The sequence below is a fragment of the Pogona vitticeps genome, chromosome 6, assembly GCF_051106095.1.
Source record: "Pogona vitticeps strain Pit_001003342236 chromosome 6, PviZW2.1, whole genome shotgun sequence".
Taxonomy (NCBI): Eukaryota; Metazoa; Chordata; class Lepidosauria; order Squamata; family Agamidae; genus Pogona; species Pogona vitticeps.
The window spans coordinates 56,593,892-56,618,676 of NC_135788.1; the positions used below are offsets into that span (position 1 = coordinate 56,593,892).

At 41.7% G+C, this 24,785-nt stretch overlaps 1 protein-coding gene across 22 annotated transcripts in view; it reads left to right on the forward strand.

Moving 5' to 3' along the window:
• The window catches only part of EZH2 (enhancer of zeste 2 polycomb repressive complex 2 subunit), a 219,086-nt gene that overhangs the window by 40,233 nt on the left and 154,068 nt on the right, over positions 1 to 24,785 (forward strand). For 15 of the 22 annotated variants that reach the window (XM_078377420.1, XM_078377410.1, XM_073003573.2 and 12 more), the window contains one exon: positions 12,467 to 12,590. In XM_078377420.1, coding sequence (XP_078233546.1) covers positions 12,474 to 12,590 — 117 coding nt within the window. In that variant the 5' untranslated portion in view covers positions 12,467 to 12,473. Of the gene's footprint in view, positions 1 to 12,466; positions 12,591 to 12,853; positions 12,994 to 24,785 lie in introns of all 22 variants that reach the window. The other 7 variants (XM_078377422.1, XM_078377416.1, XM_078377414.1 and 4 more) reach the window with 1 other exon arrangement.

The window sequence follows — 24,785 nt, forward strand, 5'->3', positions numbered from 1 at the left end:
CACTTTCTGCCATCAGAGTGGTATCATCTGCATATCGGAGGTTGTTGATATTTCTTCCGGCAATCTTAATTCCGGCTTGGGTTTCTTCCAGTCCAGCCTTCCGCATGATGTATTCTGCATATAAGTTAAATAAGCTGGGGGACAATATACAGCCTTGCCGTACTCCTTTCCCAATTTTGAACCACTCAGTTGTTCCATGACCAGTTCTAACTGTTGCTTCCTGTCCCACATATAGGTTTCTCAGGAGACAGATAAAGTGGTCAGGCACTCCCATTTCTTTAAGAACTTGCCATAGTTTGCTGTGGTCCACACAGTCAAAGGCTTTCGCATAGTCAATGAAGCAGAAGTAGATATTTTTCTGGAACTCTCTGGCTTTCTCCATAATCCAGCGCAAGTTAGCAATTTGGTCTCGAGTTCCTCTGCCTCTTCGGAATCCAGCTTGTACTTCTGGGAGTTCTCGGTCCACATACTGCTGAAGCCTACCTTGTAGGATTTTGAGCATAACCTTGCTAGCGTGCGAAATGAGTGCAATTGTACGGTAGTTGGAGCATTCTTTGGCACTGCCTTTCTTTGGGATTGGGATGTAGACTGATCTTTTCCAATCCTCTGGCCACTGTTGAGTTTTCCAAACTTGCTGGCATATTGAATGTAGCACCTTAACAGCATCATCTTTCAAGATTTTAAATAGTTCAACTGGAATGCCATCACCTCCACTGGCCTTGTTGTTAGCCAGGCTTTCTAAGGCCCACTTGACTTCGCTCTCCAGGATGTCTGGCTCAAGGTCAGCAGCTACATTGTCTGGGTTGTCCGGGATATCCAAATCTTTCTGATATAATTCCTCTGTGTATTCTTGCCACCTCTTCTTGACGTCTTCTGCTTCTGTTAGGTCCCTCCCATTTTTGTCTTTTATCATGTTCATCTTTGCGCAAAATGTTCCTCTAATATGTCCAATTTTCCTGAACAGATCTCTGGTCTTTCCTTTTCTGTTATCTTCCTCTAATTCTTTGCATTGTTCATTTAAGAAGGCCCTCTTGTCTCTCCTTGCTATTCTTTGGAAGTCTGCATTCAAGTTTCTGTAACTTTCCCTATCTCCCTTGCATTTTGCTTCCCTTCTCCTCTCTGCTATTTCTAAGGCCTCATTGGACAGCCACTTTGCTTTCTTGCATTTCCTTTTCTTTGGGATGGTTTTCGTTGCTGCCTCCTGGACAATGTTACGAGCCTCTATCCAAAGTTCTTCAGGCACTCTGTCCACCAAATCTAGTTCCTTAAATCTGTTCTTTACTTCCACTGTGTATTCATAAAGGATTTGGTTTAGATTATACCTGAGTGGCCCAGTGGTTTTTCCTATCTCTTCAGTCTAAGCTTGAATTTTGCTATGAGAAGCTGATGATCAGAACCGCAGTCAGCTCCAGGTCTTGTTTTTGCTGACTGTATAGAGCTTCTCCATCTTTGGCTGCAGAGAATATAATCAATCTGATTTCGATATTGCCCATCTGGTGATTTCCATGTATAGAGTCGCCTCTTGTGTTGTTGGAAAAGAGTGTTTGTGATGACCAGCTTATTCTCTTGACAAAACTCTATTAGCCTTTGTCCTGCTTCGTTCTGAACTCCAAGGCCAAACTTCCCTGTTGTTCCTTTTATCTCTTGGCTCCCTACTTTAGCATTCCAGTCCCCTAGAATGAGAAGAACATCTTTCTTTGGTGTCAGTTCTAGAAGGTGTTGTAAATCTTCATAGAATTGTTCTATTTCAGTCTCCTCAGCAATGCTGGTTGGTGCATAAACTTGGATTATTGTGATGTTGAATGGTCTGCCTTGGATTCGTATTGACATCATTCTATCATTTTTGAGATTGTATCCCATTACAGCTTTTCCCACTCTTTTGTTGACTATGAGGGCTACTCCATTCCTTCTACGGGATTCTTGCCCACAATAGTAGATATGATAATCATCTGAGCTGAATTCGCCCATTCCTGTCCATTTTAGTTCACTGATGCCCAGGATGTCGATGTTTATTCTTGCCATCTCCTGTTTGACCACCTCCAGCTTCCCAACGTTCATAGATCTTACATTCCAGGTTCCTATGCAGTATTTTTCTTTGCAGCATTGGATTTTCCTTTCACTTCCAGGCACGTCCACAGCTGAGCGTCCTTTCGGCTTTGGCCCAACCACTTCATTAGCTCTGGAGCTACTTGTACTTGTCCTCCACTCTTCCTCAGTAATATGTTGGACGCCTTCCGACCTGAGGGGCCCATCTTCCAGCGTCATATCTTTTAGCCTTTTGTTTCTGATCATGGGGCGTTCTTGGCAAAGATACTGGAGTGGCTTGCCATTTCCTACTCCAGGTGGATTGCGTTTAGTCGGAACTCTCCACTATGTCCTGTCCGTCTTGGGTGTCCCTGCACGGCATAGCCCATAGCTTCTCTGAGTTACTCAAGCCCCTTCGCCACGACAAGGCAGCAATCCATGAAGGAAACAAGGGAGCAATCCATGAAGGAACAAGGCAGCAATCCATGAAGGAAGCTGCTTTGCAGATATCTTGTATCTGGACAGAGGTGTCCAGATACAAGATATCTGCAAAGCAGCTACTTGGTCAAACCCCCTGACGTTTGCGAAGCACTATTGCCTCGATGTCAGGGCCAAGAATGATGCTGCATTTGGAAGGGCTGTTCTGTCATCTCTTCTATCATCCAGTGAGTACTGCTTGCTATTCACCCATTTGTGTGCATTCACAGAGACCACTACGAAGAAAGTTAGGTTACCTACTTGTAACCATGGTTCTTCTAATGGTCCTCTGTGAATTCACACATCCCTCCCTTCCTCCCCGCTGTCCATCACGATACCGTTGTTTGATACCTGTTCCATACGGTAACGGCAGACAAGGGAACTGAAAGGAAGCTGGAGGAGGCAGAGCTTATACCCTTGGGGGGAAGCTAAATTGTTAACTTTTTCTAAGATCTAGAATCTTCCGAACGCTCTGCGTAGGCGCAGGATAAATCCATTTGTGTAAATTCACAGAGGACTACTAGGAGAACCATGGTTATAGGTAGGTAGCCTAACTTTATATACTGCCACATAGTCTCTGGGCAGTTTGCAATTTAATTATGCAGTTAAATTATACACATCCCCCTCAGTGAACTGGGTATTCAATTTACTAACCTCGAAAGGCTGAATCAACCTTGAGTACTCATTGGGACTGAACTCAGTTTACTCAAGGCTGTTAATATAAAATTCAGGTTGTGAGCAGGGTCTTGACTGTAGTACTGCAGTTTAACCACTACTCCACTACATATACATATACGTTTATTGTGTAGCACACAGGCTGTTGCAGAGTACATCAAATAAAAACAACATCATACAGTACAGTTCAATACACTGTAGTATGAGGAAGAGAACTAAAACCAGGTTAAATTTCTATCACAGCTAAAAACCTCTAACGTCTTAGAAAATACCCTAGGGAAAACTAAATGAAGGCAGTTGAAAGACAATATCTGGTGCCAATAACAAGCATCTATCGCAGAAAGGGGCCCCCAAATGGTACAAGAACCTAAATAACAGCTTGATTAGTAGTAGTGGGGGCTACGAGTTTTATTTTCATTTTCATAAGTATAGATATAAACCTTGCCATTCGAAATGTAATACATTTATCTCTGTCTGAGAGTAGGATCCTGAGCATTTTCTGGACAGGTCTTCCAGGATATTTTTCCAGAATAGGCTTCAAAAGCCTTTCACGGTGGGTCACGAATAGGGGACAGTAAAACACAACATATACTAAGTCCTCAACTGATTTTTGGTCACAGGAACAAACTCTCTCATAGTATGGAGTTTGTGTGTAACACCCTTTTAAGTTAGCAAGTGGCAGCATATCAAGACGTGCCTGAGTGAAGGCTTTTCTATAGTCGAAGCTCACTAAATCGGCAAAATAAGAAGGAAGATTCATAGGCGGTGTCAACGATCAGCTCCCCAAGAGGATGCTTGACCGGTCGGACAGAGAGTAATTAGGAGATTGGACACCCTAAGATGTGCTGAGAGAGTCGCATAGCTCAGCTAGGCGTGTACAACTCCCCATCTTACAAGTCTGCCCTATTAAGAACACCCTTGTACCTTTGAATCTTTCTGATAGAAAACCATGTGGGCTTTGTAGTCATTAGACATACTATGCACCACAGGCAGGACTCATTAAGTATGCAAGGCCGAGGCATGTACCATCAGATGACCTAAGACAAGTTTACTGTTCAGGAAACCAATTGAGTTTTATAATCATTATTTTATTAAAGAAAAATTAAGTTCCTTAAAGTAAAAGTCAAGATATGCAAAAGCAAGCAAATAAACATGTTGCTGGTTAATTGCAAAACTGTAGTGAAATAAAGAAAACAGGAAAATATATATAAGTGTCCAAAAACATTAAAATAATTCAAAAGGTCAAGAAAAAGAATAAAAATAGTTCCAATAAGGTAATCCATCAGGAAAAACAAAATAATCCAAACAGGCAAGAAAAAGTCCAGAGTCCTTCATTATCCTGTAAATGAAAATCCTGTACAAAAGGAAAAATCCTGTAAAAGAAAATATCCCATTGTCCTAGAAATAATCCACAAGAATAGTCCATAGAAATAGTCCATGAAAAGACACAAGAATATTCCCTGTGTGTGTGTATGAGTAATCCATGCGAGTAGGCCAAGGGTGACCTAAAAGCAGTTCATGACTTAAAGGTTGGTCCTGAAAGACATTAGAGTGAGTCACTAATGACATTGTCCATAGGTAAAAGTTCCTTTTCCAAGAGTAACTGGTAAATCCTTATCTGTTCCTTCCCACGATGTCATCCAATCACCATCCGTTGTTAGCCAAACAGTCCTGTTGTACCACCTGACCTTCTTTCTCATGGGTAACAGATGTTATTTGGGTTTCTGTGGTTTTGCCACGGGTCACAATACCCATCTATCTTATCACAAAGTTTCTTTCTCCTGCTCGCACAAAAGTATTTTCCCAGCTCTCACTGGCAAACACCTTGTCAGCATAGCAAAGATCCTTTAGACAGAGAAACAAGATGGAACCTCTATTTTATTTATTTATTTATTTATTTATTTATTTATTTATTTATTTATTTATTTATTTATTTATTTATTTATTTATTTATTTGATTTTTACCCCGCCCCTCTAGACCATGTCTACTCTTGCACATTTCTTAATTACAAAACCCATATTCAATACAAGATTTTAATCACATATCCCATCTCATCACAGGCGGAGATGAAATAATCTTATAGAACAGGGCCATTTTTAGAGTGCTTAGCGAATCTATATCTGTTTGGTAACAGAGATCAAATAATCTCTGCTTTAATAAGCTTTTTTCTGCAGACAGACCAAGGTGCCTTACATACTCTTCTGAAAATCCAAGTTTGGCTACTAGTTGCAGTACGGAGGATTTCCACGTTCCAGAATTCATTTCCCCATATGATGATGTTAAATATTCTGACTGAGTGGTAAACAAAACTTTTAGCCAATAGTTAACTATTGATTTGTTGACGAGTGTCATTATTGACATTATCGACAATTCTAATCTAACTAGTGCCTGAGGGAGTTGAGGGAGGTACTGCCAACAATAGTTGGGCAAATCTGTTTTGGGTTACTTCTAGTGGGTATAGGTTTCCAATTCCCCATATTTCAGCACCGTACAGAATCTGGGGGAGTAACTTGGTTTTATAAATTTCTAGAGTGGGAGGTATCAAATGTCCTCCTCTAGTTCTGCAGAATCTAAGTATGCCGAACATGGCTTTTTCAAATTTCTGCTTTGTAAAATCAATCTGAAATGCCCAGGAACCTGACTGATAAAACATCACGGCTAAATATTTAAAGTGAGTTACCTGTTCCAATATTCTCCCATCCATTGTCCATTTGTGTACTTTAGGTCTTCTATTGAAAACCATAATTTTGGTTTTCTCATAGTTAACATTAAGAGCGTTCTCCTTGCAATAATTATTAAATTGTTTTAATAATCTTTTAAGACCTATTTGTGTGTGGGATATTAGCAAGGTATCGTCTGCATAGAGTAAAATTGAAACAGACTTTCCACCTACTTTTACAGGGAAAAATTGCAGTCCAGTTAACCTGGCTACCATATCATTGATGTATAAATTGAAAAGCAATGGAGCTAGGATACAGCCCTGACGGACACCTTTAGATGTTTTAACTATGTTAGATAGTTGACCGGAAATGCCGGCTCTGATCCTTAGGGAAGTATCAGTATGGAGGTCTTTGATTCTTTGTAGCAATCTAGGGTCTATTTTAAGATTTATAAGTTTTCCCCACAAACGACCTCTTGGGATGGAATTGAAAACAACTTTGAGGTCAATAAATGCTACGTATAATTGTCCTGAAGATGCAGTAGCATATTTGTTAATTAGATGGTTAAGCAAAAAAATATGGTCCAATGTTGACTGCCCCTCCCTAAAACCAATCTGTTCAGGAGCTAAAAGATTATATTCTATCACCCAGTCTTCCAATTTTAAAAGATGTCTTGCATAAAGTTTGCCTATTACATCAAGCAAACTTATAGGTCTGTAATTGGCTGGGTCCTTTCGCTCGCCTTTATAGATGGGCACGACAAGTGAAGATGACCATTCTCTAGGAGTGCCACCCACTGTATCTATATAAGTAAATAAGGTAGCTAGGGTTGGGGCCCACCAGTCCTGAAAAGATTTAAGTATATCTGGGGGAATGAAATTTTCCCCGGGAGCTTTATTGCTCTTGATTGTTGAAATCAATGATTTTATTTCTTTAATTGTGACTGGAGGCCACATTGTTAGATCACTGGGAGATGATATTAGAGGTAGAGATATTTCACTAGTAGAGGGTGGATCATTGAATAATTTGAAGTAATACTCTTCCCAGCATTCAGTGGGTAAATAAGAATCCAGATCATGGCGAAACCTCCCCTCTGCTGATGCAAGCAGTCGCCAAAATTTTGCCATATCTTTCTGGGACAAAGCCAGGGCAAGTTCCCGATAAGATTCTTTTATTGAGGCTTGTTTTTTCTTTTTGAGAAGTTGTTTATATTTATTGCGGAGATCAAAAAAAAATCTGGGTAAACTTTTAGACTGATTTTGTTTGTGGAATTTAATAACTCTTCTTAATTGATACTTCATAGTTTTACACTCTCTATCAAACCGTCTGATATTAGTTGGTCTGGTTCCGGGTGATCATCTTACCCTCTTGGTCAAGAAGGGTTTCAAAGTGTCTATTAGTTTACCATAACATGCAAGAGCAGTGTTGATGTTTGGAGCTGCCTCAGTTTCCCCTTTCAGTTTGTGCATAGGAGCACTATACAAAATTTGTTGTATTTCCTGCTGGAGTATAGGAGACCACTTCAGTCTAATATCTGCTGTCACTAACACTTGATCTATTGGGAAAGAACTATCCTCCCCATTATTTAATGAAGCTTTAGGGGTGTGCATGTAGAATATAAGGGGCTGATGGTCACTTTCTGGCTGTGTACCCACTGTAAAGTATAAAATTTTATCTAGCAAAAGAGGGGTAATAGTTAAATAATCAGACTAGCTCCATTTTTACTGAAATATGTGAACTCCCCCAATTCATCACCTTGGAAATTACCATTTAATATTACCAGATTTAGTTTATTGATCAGCTGCCAAAACCTTTTTTCAGTCTTATTCAGAAGGGGATCTTTTGTATTTCTTGACTGATTATAAAAGTCACCAATATGCTCAGCATAGGCAGATCTAAAATGGCCATTGCCCAGACGTGCATTAAAATCTCCAAGCAGTATTGTTTACGCTCCATGAAATTTTGTCTCAAGATCATATATGTACATTTCTAAATCAGACTAGCAATGCTCGTAGTAGAAAGGAGATGAATAAGGTGGAATATAAACATTCACAACCAAAATTTCCCAGTCCTTGAAGGTCAGGAGAACAGCCATTGCAATAGATCTTAAAGATGGTAGTAGTAAAACAGCACAGACCACTGAGGTGGATATTAGACAAGCTAACCCTCCGTTTGGACGACCTCTAGCTACTGCAGGAGTTGCAGCGAGAGTGCATGAAGTAAATCCATTTAACAACAACTCAGATAATAACCATGTCTCCTGAATAAAGATAATATCAAACCTTTTCATAAATGACAAAAATGATGGGTTTGAATCTTGTTCAACCAGCCAGACACATTCCATGAAATACATTTTAGATGGTGCTTGCTTTGAATTGCAAATTGTCAATTTGAAGCAGGATAATCCATAGATGATTCTAAGTTAGGCATTGAACTTGCCACTGAATCTATTTCAATAATATCAGGAGGGTTACTCTGGGTGTTATCTAGGGGTGCCTCGGTTATCAAACAGAGATCGGGATGGTCTACAGGCACTGTCAAGTTAGATCTGGGAACCCTTTTATTTATTATTACCATGGGCTCCAGGGGGATTTTCATTCTGTCCTTGAGCTGTGTCTCCACTGGGCATCCTAGTGTAGGCAGTTGATGGGTTACTAGGTCATCATTAGAATTTGGGGGCTGTTCTAGATCCCTCAAAGTCGCAACCAGGGAGTCCAGGCAATTCACTAAGGACGCCCGCACATCAGTTGGTAATTTACTAAAGGATGAGATAAGATGAGTCTCTACCTCCTCTTCTGGCCAAGCAAGGTCTGTGTTGATCATTTCTGTTACATACCCATCATCCTTATAGTTTTTAATATTTTTGTAGTCATTTTGCCAATCAATTGGGTGATCTAAAATTTGAATGTCTTCCTCTGTATGTATTGTGAGCAAAGCCCCTTCTCCTAAGAGAAACGGATTGCCCGGGACAGAGAGGATTCAGGATTAGTGTGCTCTTAAATTAGGCAAAATGAGTCCCTGTTTTACCCAAGGCAGCACCACTCCACCCTTTCACCAAGTCTGACTCGATTTCATTGAGAACCAAAATATAATCGTGATTTCCAGGGATATTAAATTCTCCTAGTACTCAGGAAAATACTGGACTCAAGGTAGCATATGTCTGTGGCCTGAAAGAAATACCAATTAAGTAATTCAATGATGTAATTGTAGCAATTATTCTGTTCAAGAGGTCAAACTCCAGGTCTATAGTATATATGTTTTATTAGAAAAATAAAGTTTTGAAAGAATTCAGTTTATGCAAAAGCAAAGCAAATAGGAACATTTCCATAACTAACCAGTTTGAAAGTAACTAGCTCCTGCTAGAAAAATTAAAACAACAAACTTACTAACTACATGAGAATAGGAAAGACATGCTTCCCCTCTAACTAATTTTATAAACTACATCTTAAAGGAATTTCGTGAACTCCATAGTCCATAGTCCATTTAAGCATTCATAGTCCATTCAAAACCATACCAAACATTCTGGAAATCCAAACGGCATTAGTCCTTGATGTAAAGTTCCTAGTAGGAATCCATTATGCGAAAATTTTCTTCTCTCAGTCAGCCATTCTCCATTTTCTCTCCACACTGGAATAACCCCCCTGCTTTTTCTCCCCCATTGACAACCAATCAGGAGTAAGCAAAAGCCAGTCTCTTTCCGCCTTCCTTTCCCATGGGATACAGATGCGTGTTTACCTAAGAGTATTGGAGTGTTTAGTCTCTTCACTAGTTAGTTCAGGAATTATAGGTTCTAAAGTGCTGATCAAGTTCCATTTGCGTTCATTCTGGGTAAGTATCCCCTTTCGTTTTGGGTATCCACAGAATGCCAAAGTGTTAGCCATTAATCTTAACTTCCATCTAGTTCTATTCTCAGGCTGCATCAACTGGGCTGTTAGCTGATCATTATTCTTAGGGTTGCTATTTATCACGTCAGTCCATGGATCATTTCCCACCATATCTATTTTATCTTCAATGTCTTGTATGAGGGGAGTGATAGCTATTTGGTCTAGATTTGTTAGGGTCTGGCCAGTATCTAACTTTTCAGAATTCCTTTTGGATCTAGATTTTCTTTCTTTCTTTGGTTTCCTCTCAATAAGTTTAAATAGATTATGGAAATCCATCTTGTCAGATGACTTTTTTGTCTTGCTTGTATGCTTGATATTTTTAGTCTTTTTTGTACACCCCTGTGCCCTGTTTTTAGCCTTCTTTTTAGAAGGTTTTTTCCCTTTGGACAAATCATGCAGTGAAAGTGCGGATGTAATACCTTGGTCAGTTTGTGTATTATTGTTTCTGGGTAAATTGCTTATTGCAATTAAGTTGGTTAGTGTAATTAGTAAATCATGAGATTCGAAGAGGAATTGATTTAATTAACTTCATCTCATCTAGGATATCTTTTACCCAGCAGAACAATGTGCTGATATCAGACTTATCACTTGTCTTGATTATTTTTGGCGGGGGTCCTTTTTCTATTTGGGTGCCTCCTTGTGTTAATTCCTCTATTTGTTTTAATATAAAGTCATCTACCTCCTTTCTTCCTTTCTTCTCCACCCCACTGGTGTCCAAAGCATTTTCTGCAGATGCTAGTTCCATTGCCAAATTAGGACCAGGATCATCTTTGTTTGATTCTATTATTGTACACCTATTCTCAATTGACCAGTCTAAAGTTTCATTTGTGTGTTTAATGCCCTCATTTTTGGGAGAAAAGAAATTAGTGATTTTCTTTTGACTTCCTTTCCTCCCTTTCCTTTCTTCCAGAAAGCTGCCATGTGCTGGGGAAATCCCATGTTTTTTATACCCCTGTCTAGTAAAAACCATTATTCAATAAAATCTGATTATTGCTGTAATAGACTAAATTAAAAATTAAATTTAAAAAATTTAATTAAAAATAATAAAATAATAGGAAAAAATGATGAATTCTATGCATATATAAAACTATAAAAGTATAAAAATACAAAAACTATAAAACTATAAATGCAAAAAAGTCCAAATTCCAAATTCTTTTTGACTAGTCCAGAAAATACTCATATATAAGTCCATCAGACAGAATTAAAAATTTAAATTGATGAGGAGCTCCCGCAGACTTGGACACGATAATAGAAGTACGAACAAACACTGAGTGGGCACTCCCAAGTTTTCTTTAGAGTTCTTAAGAAGCCCACAACTGGATGTCCGTCTCAGCTCCCAACCGTCCACAGGCAAGATAAAGTTGTCTTTAGACTTTTGCTATCTTTAGGCTTTGCAGCAACAAATATCAAAGTTTGTAGGGAGTTTCATTCTCAAGGCAGAGAAGTAATCTCAAATGACTTACCACACCTGCCGTTCTTACTCCGTGAATCTCTACTTGATAGTGAGTACTTGATAATGAGTGCCTGCTTGATACAGAAGTTGCAAAGCTTTTCAATCAAAGTTATAGAAAGTGGGGCGCTTCAGCTGGCTTTCTGTGGGTTTGGAGGTTCTCACCGATTAATCAACAGTTGAACAGTGTAGAGGAAGTGGGAACAAAGGGACTGCCATCCAACAAAGCATTTATTCCCTGCTTCAGGTGAACCTTCTCTTCCAAACATCAAGGCCTCAGCGACGGCCCGTCCTTAAAGTAGCAGGAGTATAGACAAGCTCTTTAAACAGAGAACTTAGATAATGTCGCCAGCTTTCGGTCCCCAGATGTTGTTGACATCAACTTCCCAAAGCAGCAGTTATATTTTGGTTGATTATACTTGTCCTATCACCAAAGGTATGCACAACAAACCGCAAAGTCTAGCTTACAAGTTGTTTTCGAATCTATTTCCGTCTCTTAGTTCGGTGTCAAGCACAGCAAGAATACTAATAAGTACAGGCTGTCTTGAACAGGATAATTGTTTGAAGAAAACTTTAAAAGATTAGACCGGAGGACGCAGCACAAACAATGTTGTCTCACCTAACCGGAACCCTCCCTCTTTCTCTACACCAGAACGAGGGCAGGGAGCCTTTGTCCTCAATCTGCTTTGACTTCCTTACCTAACCATTGTGCTATGAGGTTCTGGCCATGGAGAACATGTGCAATAAAATAAGAGCAGTAAATTTAGTAGTAAAGAAATAACATCAGTATAATTAGGCAATTTCTTGGTGAACCATTTGTCATGAACAAAAATTACAACTTTTTACCACCAATTAATCTTTGCTCCTGCTCCTAGTGGACAGTTTACACAGTCCATTTGCACAAGCAAGGGACAGCAGTAGGTACTACAAATTGAAAATAACTTAAATCTTAGGGATACTTCTGTTGAGTATTGTATATATACTATTAGGATGCAGCAGCAAACGCCCAGGATCATATTGTAACATGTATTCCTCCAACTTAGTTATTAGAGAAAAATAAGCAGGAAGGGTGCCTTTCTGAAACACCTGTCATGTTAACCTCAAAGTGGAGAAAATGGCATTCAAAAGAGTGTGCTGCAGCTGTAGGCAGGTTGTACCCACCTGCAGCCTAAATCAGGCACATGTTTATTTGTGAGAAACAGCTTGCTTTTTTTCAGGGCTTGCTATGTTTGATCTAATACTCAAACAGGGCTTGTTGTATTTGATCTTTTATTCTGATTCTATTCCATGTAAGGAGAATCATGGGTCAAACTGGAAAGAAATCTGAGAAGGGACCAGTTTGCTGGAGGAAGCGTGTAAAGTCCGAATATATGCGACTGAGGCAGCTGAAGAGGTTCAGACGGGCAGATGAAGTAAAGGTAACGAAGACTCAATCTCAACCATGTGGTATAAAGATAACCCTTATATAGTAAGATTTTGATGCTACTTTTAAAAATCACACTTTGTTGCTGCACTTCTGAATAGTTTTGAGTAGAAACTGTCATGACAGTATTCAGGAATAATATAAGGTTGCTTGTTCCTGTGTTTCAGCAGCTGCTTATGTTAATCTGTTCAGCTGTTTTTATCATTGAGTGCTGTCGTTCTGCTTAAAGGTAAAGGTTGCCCTTGACATTTTTTTTAGTCAGTCGTGTTCGACTCTAGGGGGCGGTGCTCATCCCCGTTTCCAAGCAGTAGAGCCAGCGTTTGTCCGAAGACAGTTTCCGTTGTCACGTGGCCAGCGCGACTTAGATTCGGAATGCTGTTTACCTTCCCACCGAGATGGTACCTATTTATCTACTCGCATTTACATGCTTTCGAACTGCTAGGTTGGCAAGGAGCTGGGACAAAGCGACGGAAGCTCACTCCGTCGCGTGGATTCGATCTTACAAACACTCAAATATTGGCACTGAAAGAGATTGGCACATATATGCAAAGTGCCTTAGTTCCCTCATTTGTGACATAGAGGTAGGAGACCTATTCGGAAAAATAATATATTTTATTGACGAGTAATAACAATTCTTTGATACTTGATATCAAAGATAAAATCATAAAGTGGACTGAGAATATTAAATAATATTTGAAGTGTTTGGAGATATCAAAGCAGAACTTAATGTGTTAATTTATTTATCTGAACAACAATATAACTCACAAAAATTTACAAAGCTTTTGAACTCAGTTATGTTTCTATTAGAAAAGCTAATGGAAGATTAGAATTTAGGACTGAGAGGCAATTTCATCCTTTCATTTTATTATTCATGTATATGTATGTATGTGTATCTAGGTGTGCTGTGCAAGAGTGCTGACACCAAACCTTTTAAAAAAAGAAACAAATGATATTATTTGCAAAGACACCATGTTCCTGGTATTTTAACACTACTCCTTCCCCCTTAAACATTTAGAGCGATCCATAGCTTTTCATAGTGCACACATTCCAATTTAGTTACTTAGTAAACTTAGTTTACTGTAATCTACAGTATTTCTGGTGAAATGTTTTGGTATTCTCGAGTAGCAAAAATATGTTTGCAATATGATCTCTACTGCCTCTTCTTTTTCTGAATCTAGCTTGAACATCTGGCATTTCTTGCTCTTTATTTGGTAGAAGAGTTTATTGTAAACATTTAGTGTATCAGTTTGCTTGCATGAGAAATTAATGTGATGCTCCTGTAACTGAAATATTCTGTGTTCCATTTATTTGGGATAATATATTTTGAATGATTTCAATTTCTGAGCCATTGTTTTGTTTTTCAGGTTTGCTGGCATATTCTTAGGATTTTAATAAAAAGCTTGAGATAGAAAGTGGTTATTTATTTATGTCTTCTGATTGTTTTGAGGATGGCTGTAACGACACTTTCCAGAGTTGCTTGTTCTTTATCAAAGGATTTAAAGAAATCATTCACCCTTCTCTGTAGTTCTTTGTTATATTGTTTCCTTATTCTGGGAAATTGTCATTATTCTGGTTAAATTATATATTCCCCTTTAGATATTTCAGCATCTCCAACCTTTTTTAAAATTTGCCTTTGATTTCTTGCATTTCATGATATATTTTCCCCTTTTTTGTTCTCTTATTTCTTTATAGTAATTCATACTGTATAATAGTTCTGCATATAATACTATGACAGATATTAAAACAACTGTTCCATTGCTTTAGGTGTGAATGTATGGTTCTGTTGAGTCCGGCCTAGCCCCTAGACTTTTCAAGCCAAAGTTAATTGCCAATAAATCTTGACTCAAGAGAGAATTCAAAAAGGTTTTCGTTTATTTGATATATCAGATAAAGAAATAGTAGCCTGACGGACAGCCTCTCACAAGCAAGAGGTAAAATGCCCACCCTGAAGAATGGTGGCAGGGGTTTTTATACCTTCTGTATTCTGGAATCAAGGGTTGAGGTACAGCATATGTGATCAGGAAATAGTTAACAAAAAGATTCTATAGGATGTACATACAAGTGTGTGTGTGTGTCTGAGACTTGGAATGCAATTTGTCTGACAATAGATCTGGTTTTGCAAATGGGGAATGGATTTTAGACAAAGGATTTGGGGTGTGGGAGTCTGGCGCTATTCCATGAGTTGGGCGATATCATGGATGGACATCTTCTGACAATAGGATTTATCACTGGTTACACTGTCCTACTCAGGCACAGCTGTTAGGGGGACATCATAGGGAAACATCTGCTCACAATAGGTCTGTGGCTAGTTGCATTGTTTCACCCAGGCATGGTAGTTAATGAACAATTCAGGAAGCTTGTTAGCATAGGGGAATTGGTCCACCCTACCTGTCTAGGCGCTCAGAGTGTGGAGTGTCCAGGAGGGAGGAAACTATGTAAATGTGAGTTAATACTGCTGTGACTGCCAGAAAGTGTTCTTGTTGAGATGCAAATCAAAGCAGCAATCATGGTCCTCCTATTGTCTTGCTGGCGGTTATGTTAATTAAGGTCCATGGTCTCTGCAGCCTAGCAGAGTTCAAAGCTGTCCCAGACAGTTTTAGGAGGGAAGGGTGGAGAACCTGCACTCCATGGTGGATGGTCCTTTTGACCTTTCTAATTATTTTATTAGAAATATGTTTGTGCTAGCAGCCCTATCAGTTCCTCCATTCTTAGTCATTTTGTTAGTATTACAGTCAGGTTTTAATTGTAACTACAGCAGTGCTGGGGGAAACTTCCAGTCTTGATCATGTAAACAGCAGATTGCCATCTCAGTGCCTCAGAATGTTATTTTCAAAATGTATCTATCCTTGAATAAGCTGTGAAAGACAGAGTAAGGTGAAACTAAACCCATTCTGATAAGACTTAAATGATGAAGATTTATAGTTGTTTACCTCATTAAGTACTTGGTCTGGAAGAAAGCTTCAGTAACTGAAAGGAGGGGTTGAATAGCAAATAGCTGAAGAAATGCTGTGACTGCCCTCTGTGTTAATTTGGAGCTTTGATTGTTGAGCAAGTGAGCTGATTTATTTCTTTTATAAATCTGAAGATTTATGTTGCTTTTCTCCTCTGTGTGTTCTGGTCAGAGAAAGCGAAATTAATGTTTCAGTGGCTGTCAAAAGGCTGTGGATGGAGAGGGTGAACAGAAGAATATTTGGCTGGGTTGGAGAGCTGTTGAATTGTGTCTTGCCAGAGTTCTTTGACTATTTGAGGACTGTTTATTTTGTTGGAAATTGGAGTTTGATTAGCCTACAGGAAGTGAATCTTTGAACTGATGTGTTAAACTGTGCCACTGAGAGTGAGCTAGAGCTGCCTTTTACTGTGAAAGGAGTTAATCGTTTTGCTTTTCCCTGCTGACTGGAATGAAGAATATGACTATGCTTCAATGACAATTAAAAAGGAGGGGGTAGCTTGGAACAGAAACATCCTTTGGATAGGAGATTGAGCAGATGGGTGAGGAAAAAGACTAGGAGCAAATAGCAGATAATTTTGGGAAGATTGGAAATAATGAAGAAGTAAAAGGAGAAATGGCAAAAGATGAAAAAGTGATAATAATTATTTATCACTTTAATTTATATACCACCCCATTATTGCATTGTGAATGAATATAAGAAAATATTGGCAAAAGCTGTTAAAGAAATGAAGCCAGACAATTTAGAAAAAACCTCACAGAGTTGTGGCACAGATAAATGGAGAGATGGAAAAAACTGCAGCAGACCTCAAGAAAGATTTGAAAGCATTGGGTTTAAGAGTTTAAAAGACTAGAAAACACTGAAAGCAAATGCAACACTTATTCATCAGCAAAAAGATAGATTGGATCTAATTGACAAGAAAATTATTGATATTGAAGAAATTTGAAAATCTGGATTTTCTGAGGGTGCAAGCACAGGCATGCAGGAGAGGAATCTTCAAAATGAATTTCTGGAATTGCCAGAGGTAGTTCCAGGTGAACAATGGAGTCAAAGGAATATAGAGAGAGTACATCAGGCATGATATAGACACAGATCTGGGATGTTCCCAAAGGACATTGAGATGAGATTTACAAATGTTTTTTAAAAAGCAATGCTTATGAAAGCTATGAAAGAAAAGTGGGCAGTTAAAGCACAAAGAGGCACCTGTTCAGATATATCAGTTTCTTTGCTGTGAAATGTCAAATGTATCCTGTGAAAATTGTGCTCATCAAGAATAGAATAAAATATAACTAGGGTTGCCCAGTTTATATTAGAGTATTTTTCAAAGGGAAGTATTATACAAGAACTTCACTGGAGCAAGGTGTGGACTTTTTGCATAAGTGGGGCTTGTTGGATGATAACCAATCAGAGCAAAAAATCATAAAGGAAAATGGAAAGGAAAATTCATCTACTAGTCCTAAGCAAGAAGAAGAAAGGGAAGAAGAAGAAGAGGAAGAGGTGTAGGAGCAAGAGAGAGCTGTACTAATGGAAGACATGACCAGAGTGACGAACAAAGGTTCGAGGGAACAAACAGTCAAGATGAAGTAGAAATGAAGAGGCAGAGGAGGAGAAGGAAAAAGAAAAAGAAGTAGGGATTAATGTAGTGTTTAAAGTTTGATTTTGTGTGGAAATATACATTGATACAGTGATAATTTTAGTTTTTTCAAATGTTTATTTCTAAATAGATTTAATGAATTAAGAAGTGAGGGTGCACAATATATCGAACTGAGGATGGAAAATTGTGAAGTTGGCTGTTCGGGATGGTGGGTGGTTCCCACCCTTATTACAAGCATACCAACAAGCGGTGATGAGGGTTGTTGAACCTTGGTGGAAGAAGGGGGGGGGTTAATATAATTGTGAGTGAGTGAGTGTGAGAGAGATTTATTAATTAATTAAATTTATACCCTGCCCATCTAGACCAAAGTCTACTCTGGGCGGCTAACAATAATAGATAAAATAAAACAATATAATAAAATAAAAAACAACAGTAGTAATATAGCTCAAGAAGGTAAAATATTCAAGTGATGACAGGAGGGAAAGCCTGCCTAAAGAGCCAGGTCTTAAATTTGCTCTTGAAAACACCCAGCGAGGGAGCCAGACAGATCTCTGGGGCAGACTGTTCCAAAGGTGAGGTGCCACTGCCAAGAAGACCCGGTTTCTTGTTCTTTCTCTCCGGGCCTCCCTCAGTGTTAAGCCCCTCAGCCGCCCTTCCTGGCTAGAATGAGTGATTCGAGTAAACCTAGGTGGGAGTAGGTGTTCCGCTAGATATCGAGGTCCTAAACCATTTAGGGCTATATATGTCATCATTAACACTTTGAAATCAATGCGGAAACGAACGGGCAGCCAATGCAAGGCAGCCAGAGTGGGGGAAATATGCTGATACTTCTCGTCCCACTGAGAAGTCTGGCCGCCGCATTCTGCACCGTTTGAAGCTTCCACATCAATCTCAAAGCTAGCCCCACATAGTGCGCATTATAGTAGTCTAATCTTGAGACTACAAGCGCATGGACCAGAGTGGTGAGCGCCCCAACATCAAGATAGGGACGCAGCTGGGCAATCCGCCAAACATGGAAATAGGCGGAGCTACCTGGGTTTCCATGGTGATGCTACCTGGGTTTCCATGGTGAGCACTGGATCCAGATGGACCCCCAAGCTTTGAACCTTACTCTTCGTGGTGAGAGTCACCCCCCCAAAAGAGAGGGAGTTTCCCAAACCACCAATGGAGGGGCCACCCACTCTCAGGACCTCCTTCTTGTCTGGGTTCAGCCTCAGACCATTCTCCTGCATCCATTGCAGAACAGCCTCCAGGCAGCACTGAAGGGATGGAACAGCATCCACTGTGGTTGGAAAAAAAAAGATGTAGAGCTGGGTGTCATCAGCGTACTGATGGCATGAAGCCCCACACCCCCTGATGACCTGACCCAGCGGCCTCATGTAGATATTAAACAGCATTGGGGAGATAATTGAGCCCTGCGGAACCCCACAATTGAGTCTCCACGGGGCTGAAACACTCTCTCCAAGTGTACTCTCTGAGGACGGTCCTCCAAGAAGGACTGGAGCCAGGCAAGCACCAGACCACCGATTCCCAGCTCGAAAAGCCTCCCCAGTAGGATACCATGGTTGACAGTATCGAAGGTGGCTGAGATATCGAGGAAGACCAACAAAGACATTTTGCTTCTGTCAGCCTCCCTAAGGAGGTCATGAAACAGGGTGACCAATGCCATTTGGCCTGAAGCCCGATTGGAATGGATCCAGGGCATTGGTTTCATCCAAAAGAGGCTGAAGCTGGTCAGCCACCACCCTCTCTATCACTTTGCTGAGGAAATAAACATTGGCGACGGGCCTATAATTGCCAATGTTGTCTGCCGCCAAGCTCAGTTTCTTCCTTATGGGCCTAATGAGTGTCTCCTTGAGGAGAGATCCATTAATTATTGTTGTGGCCCATTCTGTTGTTTTCGGCCTGGCTGCTTTGATTAGCCAGGCCGGGCAAGGGTCAAAGGAGGAGGTGGTGGCATGACAGCGGTCAAGCACTTTGTCCACCATATCTGGCATCAGATACTGAAAGAGATAGAGTCTCATTGGGCAAGGTGGAGAGCTGGACGTCTCTGCTCGATCTACTGTGTTAAAAAAAGGAGAGAGCTCCTGGCAGATGGCCTCCACTTTAGATTTTAAAAATGTTGCAAATTGGTCAGGTGAGATACTAGTAGGAGGTCCATTACTGAGACCAATTCCGGATAGATCGTGAACGATACAGAAAAGTTCCACCTCCTGATTTGAAGCTTCACTTATCTGGACAGCGAAGTGAGCTCGACTAGCAGCCCTCACTTTAGTCGCGATCCTAACAGCTTTCTGATTATAATCCGCCGGGTTCCATCTCCAAATGCACTCTAGCCTTCTCCTGTTTTGCTTCATAGCTCGCAGCTCCTGGTTAAACCAGGGTGCTGGCTGAACTCTGCAACGGAGAGAGCGTTTAGGAGCGATCGTGTCAACAGCCCTAGAGGTGGCAGCAAGCCAGCCATCAACCAGAGCCTCGACAGGAGCGCCAGTCAGATCAGCCAGAATCCCTCTCATGGAATCCTGGAATCCTATAGGATCCAGTAGCCTTCGAGAGTGGACCATTAAAATAGGTCTCTGCTCCTTGCAGGGAGGGAGAGCCACTGAGGGGTTACATTTTATTAGGTGGTGATCCGACTATGATAAAGGAACTGACACAAGGTCAGTTACCACCAGACCACACTCACTCCGCTCAGTGGAGAACACCAGGTCTAGCGTGTGACCACCCATGTGGGCGGGGCCGTTAACATGTTGGGACATGTCTAAGTAAGCCATGGTTTCCAAGAACTCAAGAGCTGGACTGGAAATCTCTGCCTCCGCATGGATGTTGAAATCGCCCAAGACCTCAGGGATTGCAACCGTGCTGCAAAGACAAAGTCCGTAAGGAAATGTCTGGGTCATGGGGCGTGCGGCAACCCAGCAAGATCCCAATACCATCCCTGGCCCCAGTAGACACGTGGAGGGCCTCCAGACCTGGCTTCACCACTGTAGAATGCCTAACAAGCTCCAGAGTGTTTCTATAAACAATGGCTAGTCCCCCCCGCCCCTCCAGTCTACCCTGGGGAACATCCCCTTCCATCCAAGTTTCGGTTATGCATGCCAGGTCTGCATCCTCCTCCAGAGTAAGGTTTTGAATAAGATTTATGCAGTAGGTGTAAAATTAGGAATTTAGTTTATGTTTGGGGATTTGTTCTAACTAGGTATTGTTTTGTTAGGGTAGGTAATCACAGTATGGGACCAAATGAAGATATGACGCCAAATTGGAAGGGTTTAAGAGTACTAACTTTGAATGTTAAAGGTTTGGGAAATGTTTTGAAAAGGAAAAGAATGGAAGTCTTGATAAATAAAGCAGATATTGTTTTCCTACAGCAGTGGTCCCCAACCTTTTTAATACTAGGGACCGGTTTTCTTGAAGACCATTCTTCCAAGGATCGGTAGGGTGGGGGGGCGGTGGGCTGCTGCCACCAGCGTCTGTGAATGGGGGCGTCTGTGCGTGGGGGTACTTGTTATGCAGTACTGTAGTATGTTATGCATTAAGCACCATTTCCCATTGAAATGCATGGGAACAGGATTAATCCGTTCCAGCATTTCAAAAAAATACACAAAATAAATAAAATAAAAATAAACAGAGCAAGTCCCATGCTGGGACTGAGAAAAAAAAACACCACAAGTCCAAAAACAAAACAAAAAAGCACAGAAAAATAACCCCCAGTCCAAACCCCACCCAGAAGAGTTTTTAAAAAGGAAAAAGCAACATTTTACCAGTCCAAAGCCTCCTCAACCTCGTGGACTTCCATAGCTGCTGCTGGGAGGCCTCTGGCAGGCCTCCCGCACTTCCACCACCGCCTGGAAAGTGAGCAGCGTTGACGGGCCCAGCGGCGGAACGTAAGAGCCCGGGAAATTCAAATGGCCTCCCCACTGGGCTCTGTCTCCAACTGCTGGGTCCGTCCACAGGGGTGGTGGAAATAGTAGCCTTCCCCTGGTACGACTGCACTGCAAACATGCAGTTCCCGATGGACTCACATTTAGACTGGCTTTTTGGGGGTGTTGGTGGAGGTGGGGGCGGAGGCTGTAATATCCTTCCTTCCCGCCTCTCCCTGGAGAAAAGGAGCTTTCCGGGAGGGGATGGTGAACAGGAAAAGGGTTTGAGAGGGAAGACCTCAGCCAGCACCCACCCTGTCCACCTTCCTCGCCTCGAAAATATGCAGCCACCCCCTGAAGGCTTCCTATGTATGCATTTAGGCTTCACCGGCTTTTGCCAATGCCCAGGGAAAGTCGGCGCAGCTGCGCCTCCGATCCTGGACAAGGCGCGTTTCCAAGGCAATAACTTTTGTGAAGACCAAACTACCCCAGCTAGCCACCCCAAACCTCACACGGCAAGCTTCCCCATCTGGCGAAAAAATCAGATCTGTTTCAGAGACAGGGGCTCTCCTTCCTTGCCACAAGAAAAGGACCCGGACCCTCTCTTTCCACCGCCCCCCCCAACCAGGACTTCGGGTTTGGAAATGTGGAAAGAAAGCCCAGGCATTCCAGGCTTGCGCCCCACGCAAGTTTGAGGTGCTTTCTCCAAACTCCCACTAATCTTAGGAGAGACCCTTTCCTTCTCTTCCCCCCACCCACAAACACGGCCAAAGAGAGAGAGAGAGATTGAGCCCTAACAGGGCAGACGAGGACAAAGCGGCCGCCCCGAGGGGAAGAGGTGGTGCGAGCTCTCTCCCTCAGGCTGGTGGTTTTGGCGGGACAATGTGCAGCCGGCGGGGACTGAGGGAACTGAGACCAGGAGACAGGGAGGAGGGCGGAGGGTACACCGGCAAGACGCAGGAAAGGCTGAGAAAGCGGGACAAGGAGGCTGTCCGGGCGGTCTTGCTGCACTGGAGGAAATGGCTTCCCAGCCACCTCCATGCCCTCTCATGCAGCGCGATGAGTCCTTGCTGAATGGCGAGTGCAGCCAGGTAGGTGGGCAGCCCTGGGCGATGATTGACCGCCATCCCCCCATCTCCAGGCAAAGGCAACCCTCAGCTGGGGCCAGCCTTGCCCAGGGCTGCCCACCCTCCCTTGCTCTCTGTCCCTCTTTTTCACTTAGCCGGGAAAGAGAAGAGCAGCAAGGACGGCGGCGGCGGCAGCCCGCTGTCCTCTCCAGCTGGCTCCTCTGCTCTTCTCTTTCCCAGCTAAGTAAAGAAGAGGGACAGAGACCAAGGGAGGGTGGGCAGCTGATGGAAGGTGCTCAGCAGGGAGGGAGGGGGACCTGCCAGCCTTAGCTCCAAGGCGCAGCCTGGGCGGCTGCACACCGTCCATCGGCGAGGCAAGCGGGGCTCTGGCAGTGGGAGATGCTTCTGCTTCCAGAGAAAGAGGAGGCAAGGGCTGCCAGGCAGGGCCGCCATGAACAACGGAGTCAGCGCTGCAAGGGTGGAAATGAGGCCCTATTCCCTCACCGACAGACCTGTTCTTTCCAACCGGACCTCGTTCCTGCCCTTGCAGCGCTGGATCCTTCGCTCATGGCGGCCCTGCCTGGGAGCCCTCGCCTCCTTCTCCAGCAGGGGAAATATTAGCCTTCGCGAATACAAATAGTTTTAAAGTATGCAATACAGTGGTGCCCCGCATAGCGACGATAATCCGTGCCGAAAAAATCATTGCTATCCGGATTCGTCGCTATGCAGGGAAAAAACCCCATAGGAACGCATTAAAACACATTTAATGCGTTCCTCTGGGGAAAAAACTCACCGCTATGCAGAAATCCTCCATTCGGCTGCCATTTTCACGAAACGCTTACTGATCATCGCAAAGTGATTTTTGGCCATCTAAAACATTGCAATGCGATCACTTTTGCAATTGCAAAAACCTCATCGCTATGCGGATTCATCGTTAAACGGGGCACTTGTTAAGCGAGGCACCACTGTATATTATTGCAGTTCTTACAGAATTTTGTAAATGGATTCCATTAATTCATTCATTAGGGCCCAAGTGTCATGTTATCATAGATATTTGTTTTTGATGTTCTCAAATGTGTTTCTGAAGAGATAACACATCACTTCTTAATAGCAAAAGTGTTTTCAAATAAACATGCAGAGTTTCAAAAGCAGGGTGGTTTTGATTTAAATAAAAAATCTGGGTTATTATGATTTAAATCATTTAAAAAAATATAAATCATGATTTTAAAAATCATTGAATTTTTCGCACCCTGTTAGAAAGAGACATCAATTTTGTTCCTCTGCAAAGCTGTGGACACAGAACAAACTCCTTACCTTTTAAGTGCTAAGTTTCAAGTGGTCCAAAGAATATATGATTGTTTGAGGTGGAAAATTTCTGGATAAAGAAGAGATTTTAAGAGATAGAGAAAGCAATAGGAATGAAAGTGAAATCGTTTGACCAGAGTATTCCAAAAGGCTTGAGATCTTTGTGAATATAGTGTGAGATTCATCATGTGATTCTCTCCATTGAAGAGAAAATCTGTAGTGTCAGTGGGGAGTAAAATGAGATGCAGTTTAGGAATATTCTAAGGCAGCTCCTTTACTCATGGTTATTGCAGTTATTTGTGTTAAGTGTAAACAAATGCAAAAAAAATTGTCAAGGCTTGGTGGTCCAAATGAAACAATGTTATGAAAAGTGTCTTTTACAAAAGAAAGTTGTATTGAAGATTCCAAAAGGAACATGTTTGAATGTGCAGGGTCTAAGGTTGATAAACTTCATGATTTCGTCATATTCTTAAAGACCTAATTGAAGAATTGCCATATTTGAGCAAAAATATATTACTGTTACTGCATGGTGCTGCCATCTTTGATAACCACTTTTACAAAGAAATAAATAGTTGGAATCACAGATCTGCCTTTTTCTGGCAATACTGAATGCCAGTGAATACAGTGAGTGTAGAGACAGTGAAGAAAAACAAGTTGCTTGCCTTGTTATCAGACTTTCACAACCCATATTCTGTCCCTGCTATGGATTCTCAATTAGTCTGGTTCTGAGCTGCTGTTGCAATGAAAGGAACAGACCTGAAAGACATGAGTCATATCTTTTGAGATTATACACCAGTGGCCCTTCAAGTACAGTGGTGCCTCACTTGACGATGTTAATTCGTTCCAGTGAAATCGCTGTAGAGCGAAAACATCGTCAAACGAAATAAAAAACCCCACCGAAATGCATTAAAACCCGGTTAATGCGTTCCAATGGGCTGAATACTTGCTCATCCAGCGAAGATCCTCCATACGGCGGCCATTTTCGGTGCCTGTATAGCGAGGAATCCGTCCTAGAAAACATTTTGAAAACTGGCGGCCATTTTGAAACCTGACAATCAGCTGTTTGCTGATTGTCGTAAAGCGAAAAATCGGTTCCCAAAACAGGGAACCGATCAACGTGAAGCGAAATTCCCCCATTTAAAACATCGTTTTGCGATTGCAAAAACGTTGACGTAATGCGGATTCGTCATAGAGCGGGGTAATCGTCCAGCGGGGAACGACTGTAAATAATTACAGTGGACCCCTAACTTCGAAGGTCCCTACTTACGAAAATTTTGAGGTACGAAAAGCTCCGGCTGCAAGTCGAACCATAATTCAGGGGGAAACGGCGGGAAATTCAAAGCCGCCCCCGCTGCCCTCTGCCTCCTGTCCCCGCTGTCCTCTGTCTCCCATCCCCGTTGCCCTCTGTCTCCTGTC